The sequence below is a fragment of the Sceloporus occidentalis genome, unplaced genomic scaffold (genome assembly GCF_023333645.1).
Source record: "Sceloporus occidentalis isolate IW3139 unplaced genomic scaffold, rSceOcc1.0.p SCAF_3, whole genome shotgun sequence".
Taxonomy (NCBI): Eukaryota; Metazoa; Chordata; class Lepidosauria; order Squamata; family Phrynosomatidae; genus Sceloporus; species Sceloporus occidentalis.
The window spans coordinates 233,896,720-233,910,837 of NW_028316983.1; the positions used below are offsets into that span (position 1 = coordinate 233,896,720).

At 41.1% G+C, this 14,118-nt stretch overlaps 1 protein-coding gene across 4 annotated transcripts in view; it reads right to left on the bottom strand.

Moving 5' to 3' along the window:
- FAM91A1 (family with sequence similarity 91 member A1) overlaps nucleotides 1-3,688 on the bottom strand; it is a 50,176-nt gene extending 46,488 nt beyond the window's left edge. The window contains exon 1 of one of the 4 annotated variants that reach the window (XM_089517915.1): nucleotides 3,557-3,688. In XM_089517915.1, the coding sequence (XP_089374041.1) occupies nucleotides 3,557-3,610 (54 nt within the window). In that variant the 5' untranslated portion in view covers nucleotides 3,611-3,688. Of the gene's footprint in view, nucleotides 1-761; nucleotides 782-1,586; nucleotides 2,029-2,282; nucleotides 2,539-3,556 lie in introns of those variants that run through there. The other 3 variants (XM_089517917.1, XM_089517914.1, XM_089517916.1) reach the window with 3 other exon arrangements.
- Nucleotides 3,689-14,118: the final 10,430 nt, after the last annotated feature.

Below are 14,118 nucleotides of genomic sequence, written 5' to 3' on the forward strand. Positions count from 1 at the left end.
TGTACTGTTGTTTTGGAATATACATTTTTGAACCAATACTGACCCAACTTGATATTTAGATTTAGGTTGATGCCTTGTGCTTTTTTGTGCAAGGCTAAGACTGATTAAGACAGAGCCAGAATGGTGGTGGTTTGAGTGTTGGACTATGACTCTGGAGAAGTGAGTTCGAAATCCCAAAGTAAGTAGGACCAGGGCTACAACGTTAATAGAGTAGGGCTTGGTTCTGTTGGGTTTGGTTCCAAGGCCTCCTATGGACACCAAAATCCATGGATGCTCAACTCCCATTATATACAATGGCATACTAAAATGCTGATCCTTATATGAAATGGAGAGCCAGCGTGATGTAGTGGCCTGAGTGCTGGGAATATGATTCTGGAGATCAGGGTTCGATCCCTGACTCTGCCATGAAACCTAAAATAAATAATAATACGTTTATAAACAAATACCATAAATACTGGTTGATTTTGGGCAAGTCACACGCTCTCAGCCTCAGGGAAAGCCAATGGCAAACCTCCTCTGAACAAATCTTGCCAATAAAACCCCAGGATAGGGTAGCCCTAAGTTGGAAATGACTCAAAGGCACACAACAACAACAACAACAACAGAAATGGCAAAATCAAGGTTTGCTTCTTGGAATTTATATATAATTTTTAAAACATTTGCAAGCCACTGATGCTTGAATTTGTGGGTTAAAAAATCCATGGCTATGGAGGGCTGAGTGATGTAAAAGAAAGTCACGATGTGCAGTTTTGTGAACATACCATCTTTTGTTTTCTCGCTCCCTTTAAATTTTTTTTATGATCTGAGAAATTTGCTGCTTTCTCAAGCCAGGAGTGAGAATCGTCAGAGGGTTCATTTGCAAATTAACTAACAAGGCAAGAATGTCCATTTGAAATTTGTTCTGAATGGCTTTAGTGTCTCAATACTAAGTTGAGCAGTTAAAGAGCAGAAGTGCAATTCACTCTGTCTCTCAACATGGGTCTATATGTCAATATGTATGTACTCATCTGCCTTTATCTATTATGATCTAAGATGGCCCCAAAAAGCATCAGGCAAGCAAGACCACATAAACCTATTGGGAGGCCTTGGCCAAGTCACACTCTCTCAGCCTTAGAGGAAGGCCATGGCAAACCCCCTCTGATCAAGTCTTGCCAAGGAAACCCTGTGATGGCTTCTCCTTTTGGTCGCCACAAGTCGGAAATGGCTTGAAGGCACATGACAGGAGCAATAACCCATGATGGGAATTACTTGTCCGTAGGAATGCTTGTCCTTCTCCAATGATTCCCTATGGGCAAGTATTCCCTTATCTGTCCCTTTAGGCAAGTAGACTATTATTCCCTGTGGGCAAGTACTGTATACAGTACTATTATTCTCTATGGACGAGTACTCCCCAATGTGTCCCTATGGGCAAGTATACTATTATGCCCTATGGGCAAGTATTCCCCAATGTGTCCCTATGGGCAAGTACTGCCATTTGTTTTCTATGTCCCGCTTCCCTATGGGCAAGCATTCCCCAGTGTTTGCCTACGGGGGCCGAGAAGGGTCAAAAGACTGAGTCCGCCCCGGTGTCAGTCATCATTCGGTACCTGCTTGACGCTGGCGGGGAGGCGGGCCCAGGGGTAGTTGTGGCGAATGTGAAACTCCACGTCCACATTCATGGCAGGAGCCCCGCGATGGGGGCCTCCGCGGAGGAGGAGGAGGACAGGGCCTTCCTCAGGAGGAACTCACAGCCGCCTCAGCTTCCAACGAAGCGGCAACCCGATTTCGCTCCGCTCCTCCTCCTTTTTCTTTTCCCTCACAGCGCGCTTCTTCCGCGTTATGGGCACCGCCTCTCCCCCTGACGTCACTTCCGAGTCCTTCGCGCGTGACGCCTGAGGGGAGGGGCGAAGCGGGGGAAAAGCCGTTGGAGCCGTTGGGCGGGTCCTCTACTTTGGGTCTTCAGAGTTTCTTTTTTTTGAGACTTCAGCTCCCAGAAGCCTCGGCCAGCTTCGCCAACGGCCAGGAATTCTGGGAGTTGAAGTCCTAAAATAATAATAAAATAAATAGTAAAAATAATAAGTAAAACAAAATAATAAATAATACAAATAATAATTAATTAATAAACAAAACCCCAATAATAAATAAATAAATAAATAAAACGAATAAATAATAAATAATACAAATAATAATAAAACAATTACATAACAATTAAATAAAAAATAAAACAAAATAATAAATAATAAAACAAAAATAATAAATAAATAATAAAAAACCCTGAAGGACCAAAGTTTGGGCACAGTTACCTCAGTGACTGCCAAAGTTTAGTCCTCCAAATGTTTTGGATTCCAGGTCCCAGGATTCTCTAACCCTTGGCCAGGCTTGGGTTGAGGTTTCTGGGAGATGAAGTCCAAAACGTTTGGAAGACTAAAGCTTGGCAACCCCCTCCCCTTTAGGCCTCACCGTCTTTGGGACTTCAGCTCCCAGAAGCCTCTTCCAGCTCTGCCAATGGCCAGGAATTCTGGGAGTTGGAGTCCAAAACACATGGAGGACCAAAGTTTGGGAACCAAAACATCTGTAGGGCCAAATTTCTCAAACTATTGTTGGAGCAAACATTCAAGGGTAACTGTGTTGGCCATTTAACAAACACAAACAAAAACCCGTCACTGATCTATGACAAGCATATAACAAGATAACAAGTATATTGCGCATTTTGGTTGTCAAGGTATCATTGCAACATCTTGCCTGATAAAGAAGCCCATGGAGCTTCGAAACAACAACAATAATAACAACAACAATAGGTTTTGTTTGTATCCTGCCCCTCCAAGATGAATCTAAACGGGTTACAATATAATACATAAATACAATACGCAATATATACATAACTAAAAATCACAGAAACCCCTCCATTCTCCTATCTTAAAACTAAATAATAACACTATAACATAGTGTTAAAATTAATTAAAATAGATCTAATTGAAGTGAGACATCTTTGGGGAAGTCAAGGGCAATCCATATTAATATAGCAGGGAGGTCAGTCAGGGAAGGCCTGACAAGAAAAGCTTGCAATAAGTATATTGTGCATTTTGGTTGGCCAATAAAAAGGTATCATTCCAACATCTTGCCAGATAAAGAAGCCCATGGAGCTTCGAAAGTTTGCAATAAGTATATTGTGCATTGGCCAATAAAAGGTATCATTGTTGGAGGAGTCATTGAGCGGAGACAGCGGTCTCTTTTCTTCCTCATGAGGTGCATCTGTTGTGTGCGTTCAAATGGTTTCCGACTTACGGTGACCTTAAGGCCAACTTGTCATAGGGTTTTTCTTAGCAAGACTTATTCAAAGGTTTAATGCCATGGCCTTCCCCTGAGGCTGAGAGAGTGTGACTTCGCAAGTGGTTGACATGGCTGAGCCGAGATTCGAACCCTGGTCTCCAGAACCATAGTCCAGTACTCAAACCACTGCACCACATTGCCTCACCAAACTACAAACCCTGTGGTTCTGTATGTGGTGCCAAACTGCATTATTTCCACAGGGAAGATGCATCCAAGGACGATTATGGGGATCGAATGAAAAACATACCGTTAATTCGCTTTCAGCTTGCAGGCACACACTTGATGATCTCTCCATCTCCATGTACTGGAGCCCTGGCTGAGACTCAGATACTCACTGATATTTTCAATGGAAAACAAATTTCCTTGCTGGCCTAGATGAAAGCTACAAGAGTAACACAACAGCCAGCGTGCCAGCAGAAGCGGAGATGAAATTTCTGGTGCATACAAAAGCTCGTGCCACTTTCATGGTCTTAATAATGGCGTTTATTTTCACTTACGGATTACACAACCCGTATAGCTAGTGACCTTGATTGCCGGAGGGTTCTGAGAAGCGTAGTCCCAAAGGTAAACTTTTCCAAATTTTGTAAAAAGCTATATGCACCTTGTGACTGAGGAGAACACTTCTTACATCTGGGCTCGTGTCCAAGAAAGCTTATACAATAATAAATCTTGTAGAGTTTAACAGATCTGTTCTGCCATAAGTTTTCTGGGACAAGAGCCCACTTGCTTTCATGCAAGAAGCGTAATCCTCAATTGCCAGGTTGCTGTGTCCTATACTTATTTAGGTGGGTGTAAACCCAACGTAAGAAGACCAGACCAAAACATACTGCAGAGATAATCCAGTTTGCGACTGCTTTAACTGCCCTGGCTCAGTGCTAGGGAATCTTGGCAATTGTAGTTCATTGTGGCACCAGAGCTCTCTGACACAGATGGCTAAATGTCCCACAAAACTACAATTCCCAGAATTCCCTAGCACTGAGCCAATTTAAGTGCTCTTGTAAAGGTACCAATCAGGAGAAACAAACAAACTAAGTCCATGATCCAAGATGGCTTTTTATTTTGCATGCAAATGAACACAGGGGAATCATTTCTACCAAACTGTGCCCCCGGACAAAGCGTAGAGCAGCCTTTTATACAGAAGACAGTGCTTAAACTTCGGGCACCCTCCTCCTGAACTTTCAATAACCCAAGTTAAAAAAGTGTGTTCTTAACATTTATGTCTTATCACCGAAGACTGATTTATCTCCCTCCCTGTCTGGGTCAGCTTGGCCTTGACTCTGCAGGTGCACTGTCATCGTGCCAAAACTCAGAAAGGGGAAGGTGGGGAGAGAAAGTAAAGAGTAGAAGGGGGCAACCCAGCCAAAGGAAGAGCAGCGAGAGAGAGAGAGAGAGAGAGAGAGAGAGAGAGAGAGAGGGGTTTATCAAACCCTAACACTCTCAAACTGGATTATTTCTGCAGTGTGTTTTGGACCTCTCTAGTCTGTCATTCATTTCCCACAGTTACCTAATGCAGTGGTGGGAAAGATATAGCTCTCCAGATGTTGATGAATTCAGCATCCTAGTATACCTCCCTATTTGCTAGCTTTAAAGGGCTGATGGGAACTTGAGTCCAACAAATATTTGGACAGTTTACCCATCTCTGACCTAAACAGCTGTGAGAGACCTGCAAACAGGCTATGACTGCAATAAGACAAAGGATGCCTCCGCACTGCAGAAATAATCAAGGTTGACAACACTTTAACTGTCATGGTTCAATGCTATGGAATTCTGGTATTTGTAGTTTGTTGTGGCACCAGAGCCATTATCACAGTTTTAATTGGTCTGTCATTTATTATTAGTCTCATTAGTATGCCATGGTTTAACCAATAGTTTCCAGGTGTTTTGGACTTCAGCTCCCAGAATCACTGACCATCGGCCAAGCTGGCTGAGGCTGTTGGGAGTTAAAATCCCAAAACCCCAAGGACCAGGGTTTGGGAACCACTGGTTAACCATTGAACTGGTAGGGACCTCTGAGTGGATATGCTCAGTATGACATGGTTAGTCTTAGGGGGCAGCCCAAAGGCCTCTGTGTTGTTTGTTGCTGCTGCAGATAGGATCAAGCTAGCCAACAAATAAAACTCCACATTGTACAAAAGTTAACTAGTGTAGGGTGATAACCGTAAAGGAGGACAAGGCACCGCAAAATGTGGAACATTCAAGCCAAATGTAGGACATCACAAAACAAAAGCTAAAAACACTCATATAAATGTTCCACAGTCAAAAGGCATCACAAATCCCAATGTTTTTCTCCTTAATGACTTTTTTTTTGGTGTGAAGAAAGATGGCAGAAGTGGGCAAATACTGGAAAGTTACAAATAGAAGATGAGCTCATCTGACCTTATAAAATTCTGTGAAGGAGACAAGGCAATTTCACTATAGAAATCCTGTCTGGAAACACAACTTTATTGGTCCACCCACAAAAACCTTGGCTTTCCGTTATTTTTAAAGAAAAGATTTCACAGAATGTTCTTTTCAGCCTGCAGATGGCAGTCCTTTGCTATTTTAACTCTCTCCCAGTATAATGTAATTGAGACCAGTTTGGAGATACCACACTATTCCCGAGGAAATTGGTGGTGCAATGTATAGACAGAGCCTACAGCAAAGGATATTCTTCCAGAACTTATCCATTATAGTTTGATTTCTAACTCATTCTTGGGGACATAGGCAAGATTACTATTGATTTTTAAATAACATGTTACTTATTAGAGAGTGAACCCAAATAATCTCAACCAAATGAAACCAGTTACTGCCAAATTAAACAGTAAGTCCTCTTTTGTAGGCATTTCAGTCTTGGTGGTCTGCTTAGATAAGATAAGGAGAAAAGGCCTTGGTTTTTTGTGGGTTTTTTGGGCTATGTGGCCATGTTCTAGAAGAGTTTCTTCCTGACGTTTCGCCAGCATCTGTGGCTGGCACCTTCAGAGAATGCTTGCCTGGAAAGGACTTGGGTATATATATTGTGTGACCTGGAAAGGCAGGAGTGATCTGCATGTGTATTTCCAGGTCTCACAATATACATATACCCAAGTCCTTTCCAGGCAAGCATTTTCTGAAGATGTCAGCCACAAATGCTGGCAAAACGTCAGGAAGAAACTCTTCTAGAACATGGCCACATAGCCCGAAAAATCCATAAAAAGCCATGGATGCCGGCCATGAAAGCCTTCGACTTCATATTAGCAAAAGGCCTTCTCAGTCACTGCAGAAGGAAGCGCACAGCCTGCCAGATTTTCTTTGGCCTTCCACCAAGTAGGTCAAGACCTTTCTGTTTTGAAGGCTTTTGGATGAGATTTGCTATCCTACCTTTAATCGTTGTCAGAATTATTTTGTGTCAATTACTAAAAATTGGCACAGATGCCTTACCATGCTCATAGAAAATGCCAGTTCAAGTCAGAAAGGTGAAAGAATTGCTTTCCTCTGCAGCAACCTTCTACAGAATTATTTCCATTACGCTTTTGTTGTACACAGCAACTAGTTTATGGACATCACTTTACAGTCAAGAGAGTGTTTGGGTTGGAAAAATATGATGTAGTTATGACTTTACTATGTGCCTGTGAATAGGGCATTGTGAGATGATGTAAGGCATATGTAGAGAGGGGAGACCCATAGGTTTTGTTGTTTTTCACAAACTTCCTGCATTTCAGACAGCTTGGATATTCTTGGCAACTGGCTTCTAGGCTGAAAATATTGCTACTGTGTGCTGCTGAATGCCAGATCACTAAACAGGGAAACACTTGTGAACCAGGACTTGATCTTAGGTGGGCTGCTGACCTGCCTCATAGTAAAGAGACCTGGCTAGATGAAGATGAGTATGGGTGTTAATCTCTCCCAGCTCTGTCCATTTAAGCTCACTGTGCAGCAGCAGGCAAGGCTATGGCTTTGACTTTTGTGGATTTTATTAATATGTTCTCTCTAGGAATATCTGTATCCTCCAGTGCAGGACCTAGAGATTCCTAGAGAGAACACTCCACTAGGCATTTGTAGCTCCGCCAGCACATTTCTATGGTCAATGTCTGACAGATGTTGACCACAGAGTTGCACTGGAGAACCTAGAGATTCCTAGAGAGGTGCTCTTTCAGGTAAAATCATAGTGTTTTTGTTATTTGTGTTTTTTCCACATTCACAGGGGTCCCTTTGCCCCTAACCCCAGAGAATGTGGAGGGACGAGTGTAATTGTTATTATTGTATGCCTTCAAGTCATTTCTGATCTATAGTGACCATAAGGTGAACCTCTCAGGGGGTTTTCTTGGCATGATTTGATAAGGGGTGTGTGTGTCTTTGCCTTCCTCTGAGGTTGAGAAAATGTGGCTTGCCCATGGTCACTCTATGGGTTTTCTATGGACAAGCTGGGATTCGAACCTTAGTCTCCCAAGTACTAGTCCAACACTCAAACCACTACACTACACTGGCTTGCTCTAGTACATTTACCTTTCTGGTAGTCAAAAACCCTTCTCATCTTTCCTACTCTCTCTCCTCCCACATCCTCATAGATCCCTCTAAACATTGTGGGGAAGAACATATGTCTAAGCCAGAGGGGCACACATTTGGAGGGTCACAGGTTTCCCAGCTCCGAGTTGTATTTTGAATTAATGGTAACTTTGATCCTCCAGGTGTTTCTGATGTCAACTTCCAGAAGCCCCTACCTGTGTGGCACATAATCAGGAATTCTGGGAACTGAAGGCTGAAGTACATGGAGGACAAAAGAGTGAGAACCACTAATGTAGATCAAGGATAGCTCCTATTTTTCAAAATAAGAACATCCTTCTCTTTGGACACTCACTGAAAAGTGTTCAATTGTGCATAAGTTTTAATTAAAAAGAACTGAACGGGCAGTTTGGGTCTGTATATTAATCTAATCCACTTTATTGCACAGAGGCAAGTTTCTACCTCCTCAAATATCCCAAAGTAATTAATCTATATATAAATAGATTTTCTTTACCAGTAGAGAACACAATTTAACTGAACCATGGATCAGCCTGAAAGTGACCAAACCACAAGGGTTCTGTGAATGCTGTCAGCCAAACACAAGTAGTACAATCACATGCTCTAGAGAATAGCTGGTATTATATAATCAGCGTAAGAAAACAGAACAGTGGTGTAGGCATATATGCCGAAGCCTTAATTATTTTATTTCCCCCTGGTCTGCTTGGAGCAAAAAGGCTAATGTTCAGCAAAGAGACGCTTGCTTAAGATCCTTGCTAGATGGTGCAGAAAAATAAATAAATCACAGGTTTGCTTCCAAGGAATATGTTATCATTTTACTCCCTAAATATCAAGACACTCCAGCACTTGAGGCATGAACTCATATTTTATGTAGGACTATTGGTTCTTTCATCATGTAAAAGTCTATTATAGACCAAGGAGTTTATTACACAAATCTGCATTAGTAAAAGGAACTGGATACATATCGTCTTAGGAGCCTGTCTCCTCCCTAATCCTGCTTTCTTGCCCAGTATGTCTTTTAGGATTTTTCTTTTTAGACGTGATTCCTGAAGCATACTAATATAAAGCATACTAAAACAGAGAGAATGGAATCGTTTTGGAACAATATGCTTCCCTTCTCCCAGTTTTGAAATGTTTTCCACAATACCTGGTGCCCTTCAGCAGAATGTGTATGGAAGTTATTTTGACCATCTGGAATCAAGCTGGGGCATCACAAATAACATCATTTCCCCATGTTCTCTTTGCAAAGACTATAATTGTGCCAAAATTATGCGTAATTTTTCTGTTGATGGTCTAGAAGTGTCCTCCGAAGAAAAGCAATGAGCTAATGTCGTTTTAATAACATACGGGTCTTTCTCATGACCTGAACTGAGTGAAATTTAAGGGATGTATCCTAAAGCCCTCTTGCATGGTATTGGCTACAGAAAACTGTGCGTAAGCACGGTTTAGCTGAGAGCTTATCTCTATTAGCAGCTTTCTAACCTTTAAATAAGGTTTTGCCTATTGAATATGCTTTTGTCGATTGCTTATGGCCAGCAACTGCAGATAAGTTTCTGATAGGAAGTATAAGCTTGTAATGTAGTAATTGCTTCAGTGCTTTTCTTCTGAAGCTTAGTTTTCCCTAAGTAAATAGGGAAATAGCCAGATTTTGTTCTCTGTGGTGCTGTAAAAAGAATCCAGATAATGTTGATAATCAAATGCAAATTTAACTGGATGATTTTCCCCAGAAAAAAAAGTATATATACTGTCTACCAGCACTAAGTACAATTGATTTTACTTTTAGTCATCCTTCACCATCTTTGCTTCTTTTTAAAAATTTCTTTCCTTTTGTTTTCCTTGTGATCAGAATTTAGATGGTAAGCACTTTGGGGCAGGACTGTTCTAAAAATCACTTTGTAAAGTGCCCCTTTACTGTGATGATTCAATAAATAATATTACTAATAGCTTAGATTTAAGCATATTTACTGAGGACTAAGTTGCATCGTGGCCAGTAGGGTTAATCCAGTAAGGTTCGTGAGGTGGTGGGTGGTTATGTCATGTCAAGAGGAATGAAAAATAAACAGTGGCCTGTTACAGACTGCCAAAATAAAGCTGCTTTGGGTCTCTTTGGAGGTATGCTGTTTAAATGATGCATGCATCCTAAGAATCCGGAAGCTGCACCAAAGCTGCACTCCAGTGCTTAGGAATGGAGTGTGGCTTTGGCACAACCTCCGGACTCTTAGGACCCAGCCAGTAGTGACAGGAACAGACCCTGTTATCACTTTCAAAGGGAGACAGCATGGTATAGTGATCTGAGATTGAACTAGGGACGTTATTACATGATACCTGTTCTTACAGCAATCATGTCACTTTTTAAAAAGTTTCAGAGCATCCATTATTGTATGTCTTTACAATTGTGCAACTAGGGCTGCCACCCCCATCTTCCACACTGCCTCTTAACCCTGTCTCCCTGCCCCATGTCTGGCATGCCTTTCAGTTTTTAAATTTTATTTTTATTTATTTTTCATGCAGTTCCAAAGCTCTGCTAATGAAAGTTAAGTTTTAAAAAGAAGAAAAGAAATAGAAAAGAAAGAAATAAAGGCAATCAGGCTGCTTGGGAATAGCGAGGGAGAGAGTGAAGAGACTGACACCACGTGAATGCTAATATTGCAACTACTCCAGCAGTGACATGTCACACTTGCAGACTACATGATTGTGAGCTCACTGACAGGTTCTCCCCATGAATAAAAAGGGACACTTTGGGCACACTTTGTTAGCTGCACTTTAGAGGCGTTATTGTGCAATATGTATCATCAAAGCCGCTTTTTTCTGTAGTAATCTTCTAGAACTCTGGAAAACCAGAGTACAAATACCTACTCAGCCATGGAAATCCTCTGGGTAACCTTGGGAAAATCACACTTTCTCAGCCTCACACTTTCTCAGCCACAGAGGAAGGCAATGGTGTCCCCTGAACAAATATTGCCACAAATAGTCTATGCTAAGTTTGCCTTAGGGTCTCTTAAGTAGGAAATTACATTCAGAAACAACATTCATGCTACACAATATAGCTCTAAATTGAATTACAGTATATTTTCTTTGATACATAAACAGGGAATTTTGAGCAGATCTCAGGAGACAATGGAGGTTCGGGAGGAAGAGTTTAATTCTTTTTCTCTCTGCCACCGTCCTGGTTAATACTCCTTCTCTGAATCTGTGAATATGGTATATACCTTTAATGCCTGTTAGCACAACCAGACTCCTCCCCAAAAACAATTCTGGAAAAGGTTTTTTTTTGGTGGTGGTGGTGGTGCTATATATCATAGAGTTCACCAGGGTCTCTATAAGTTGAAAACTACTTGAAGGTACATAATGACAACATCACTATAAAGCAAGATGCTTATTCTTAAATGGTTTTTAAGCTGAATTAATACTCGTAGAAGCTTCCCAGTAGCCTGTCAGGCTTTAAAACAAGAAACATTATTCCCATACCCTTGTTTCAAAGTGATTTCTCAGGTTTTTTGAGGGGGTCAGGGCAGCAAATTATTTCAAGCATACATAAAAGAGCAACAAGGAAGTCCAAATGCTACGAAGTTGTATAACCTTTGAATAAATCTCCATTTTTTAAAAAGCTGCAAAAGAAGAGAATGCAAAGAGAAAAAAGCTGAAGGAAGAGACATCAACAAAACAACAACAACAACAACAACAACAATGGGTGACAGGTGTCACAAAGCCTGTCACAGTGGATGTTTTTCAGGAAGAGAAATTGATCTCAGGAACTAATAATATACAAGTTCTGTACATAAATATTTATGGATATGCATTATTTAAATATTCTCATAAAGCTACAGAATGCAAAACATAATTCCCAGCAGTGTTGACAGTTATACCTATGAGTAGCAGGTGGCCATTTTAAAGGCAGTTATTAAGTAGATTGGTGTTAGGTGGGAAGAAACATTAGTTCTTCTAAAATAACAATACAGTATAGGTAACGGACGTAACTGAGATCTGCACACTTTTGAAAGAAGGCATGGTGTAGGTCAAAGCAGGAGTTTGCCAGTATGGCAAAACTTCCCCAGTTTTAATTTCACTTTATCAGAAGGTACTAGGACAGAGCAGGGGAGCCTGCAGCATTCCAGATGTTGATTAATTACTTCTCTCATCATCCTTCACTATTGGCCAGGGGGTGATGGGAACTGTAGTCCAACAACTTATAGAAGAGCCGTTCTCCAGTCTTGCAGTAGATGCCATGTGCAGCTTCTCTGTGCAGTGAACAGATTTACCTCAAATGGCTGCCCATGATCCATCTCTACTGGTCTTAAAATAATATTTGAAAAGGTCTTTCAGTCTCATTGAATCACAGAATTATAGCATTGGAAAGGAACACAGGAGTCAAACCTCTGCTTAAACCTTCAAAAAATGTGAGTCTACCACACTCTGAGGCAGTCTATACACTGTTGAATAGTTCTTATTGTGACAAAGTTCTTCCAAATGTTTAGGTGACTCTCTTCTTTCAGTTTAAATCCATTAGTTCATGCCTTATGACATAGTTTTAAAAAAACAACTTAATACTGTCAAATTCAATTTGAATTTGGGATACAACCAGATTTTATTGCATGTGTTTCTGCTACCAATGCCGCTGGGTGAGTGTATCCTGGGTAACATCCATCTAGATTCCGAATTCAGACGGTCTCTTTTCAAAGCCGGGAGCTTCCCAGTTTTGCAAATTGGCCAGCTGAACTCGGATTCTAGCTGGATATTACCCGGGATGCACCCACCCAGTAGTGATGGTGTCAAAAATGTGTGTGATAGTATCCGGATGTATCCCAAATTTGAATTGAATTCAACAGTGGTAAGTCGTTTTTTTAAACTGTGCAATAATTTCCCGATCAGCAGAAAACAAAAGTGCTCCATCTTCTATATGACATCTGTTCAAATATTTAAAGCATTGGGCCTTGTTGATTATCAAGAATCATAATGTTGTCTGTTATTCTTTGCATGTATTTCTGTTGCTTCTGAGCTTTGAATGTTGTGTGTTCAATCCTGAAGGCTCCAAGGTTGACTCAGGCTTCATCCTTTCATAGGTTAGTAAAATGAGTATCTGGATAGTTGGGAGCAATTGGCTTACATGTTGTAAACCACTTAGCGGCTACTTAGTTCAGAATGAAGTGGTATAGAAATGTAAATGCTATTGCTATTCTTTCCAAAAACCAACAACATTGCCATAGAAAGTATTACATTATAGGTGTGATGTAGTGATCTGAGCGCTGGACTATGATCCTGGAGATCAAGGTTCAATTCCCCTGTGAAGTCGAAGGCTTTCATGGCTGGCATCCATAGTTTTTTGTGGGTTTTTCAGGCTATGTAGCCATGTTCTAGAAGAGTTTATTCCTGACATTTTGCCAGCATCTGTGGATGAGAATGCTGGCATGGAAGAGAGTGGGGTATATATATACATGGAGTGATTTCCATGTTAATCTGCTCATTGTTCTGTTGTTGAATGGCAAGGCCTCAGGGTGGGAGAATATGCAAAAAGGATTGGTGTCTGTTTAATTAGTGTTCCATTGTCTGCTGGGAAAAACCCTGATCCTGGGTGGTTTTCATTTACATTTTGCTGGGTCTTGATTTTAATGTTTTTCAGGACTGGCAGTCAAACTTTGTTAACTTTAAGGGTTTCTTCTTTCCTGTTGAAGTTGTCTTGGTGTTTGTGGATTTCAGTGGCTTCCCTGTACATAGCCAACAGCTATCAGGTCAGAATGCACAGCAGCAACCAAACTGGCTTTGAGCTTTGGGCGGCTTCATTTATTACCACTTAAAAATGGAATGCATAAAATAGAAACAGGACAAAAGTTTTATTTTTTCTCCTCAGAGCTATGCATTCATCTTTCTCTATTGCAGGCAAATGAACCTTCATCATTGCCAAGGCTGCTTTCTGTGAAAATGAGGAGGAAATTGTCCTTAAACTTGAGTGCCAGTGAATTTCTGCATGCAAAATGGACTTTTGCACTATGGCCACCTGCCATTTTAATCAGTGTTGCCTTCTTGCCCTCAGGTATCAACACTCATGCTTCAGCAAACAGAGATGAAAATTTCAAGATAAGACTGAGGAGGGCCTTGGACAAAGAACTACAGAAGGAAAGAAGGACTCTCAAAAGTCACTTTTGAGGATTGACTGAGGGATTCTGGCAGCTATAGTCCAAGAAAGTAAATTTCCCAAAATCTGGAAGCAGGCAGGTGGGGAAAGGGAGGAAATGTCAAGTTCCATGTCATGGCTATTTTCATTCATTAAGCACACTCCTGTAAGGTGTTTTTCCTATGAAAAAACTTTATGGCCAAGGATGCATGTGAGGATATTTC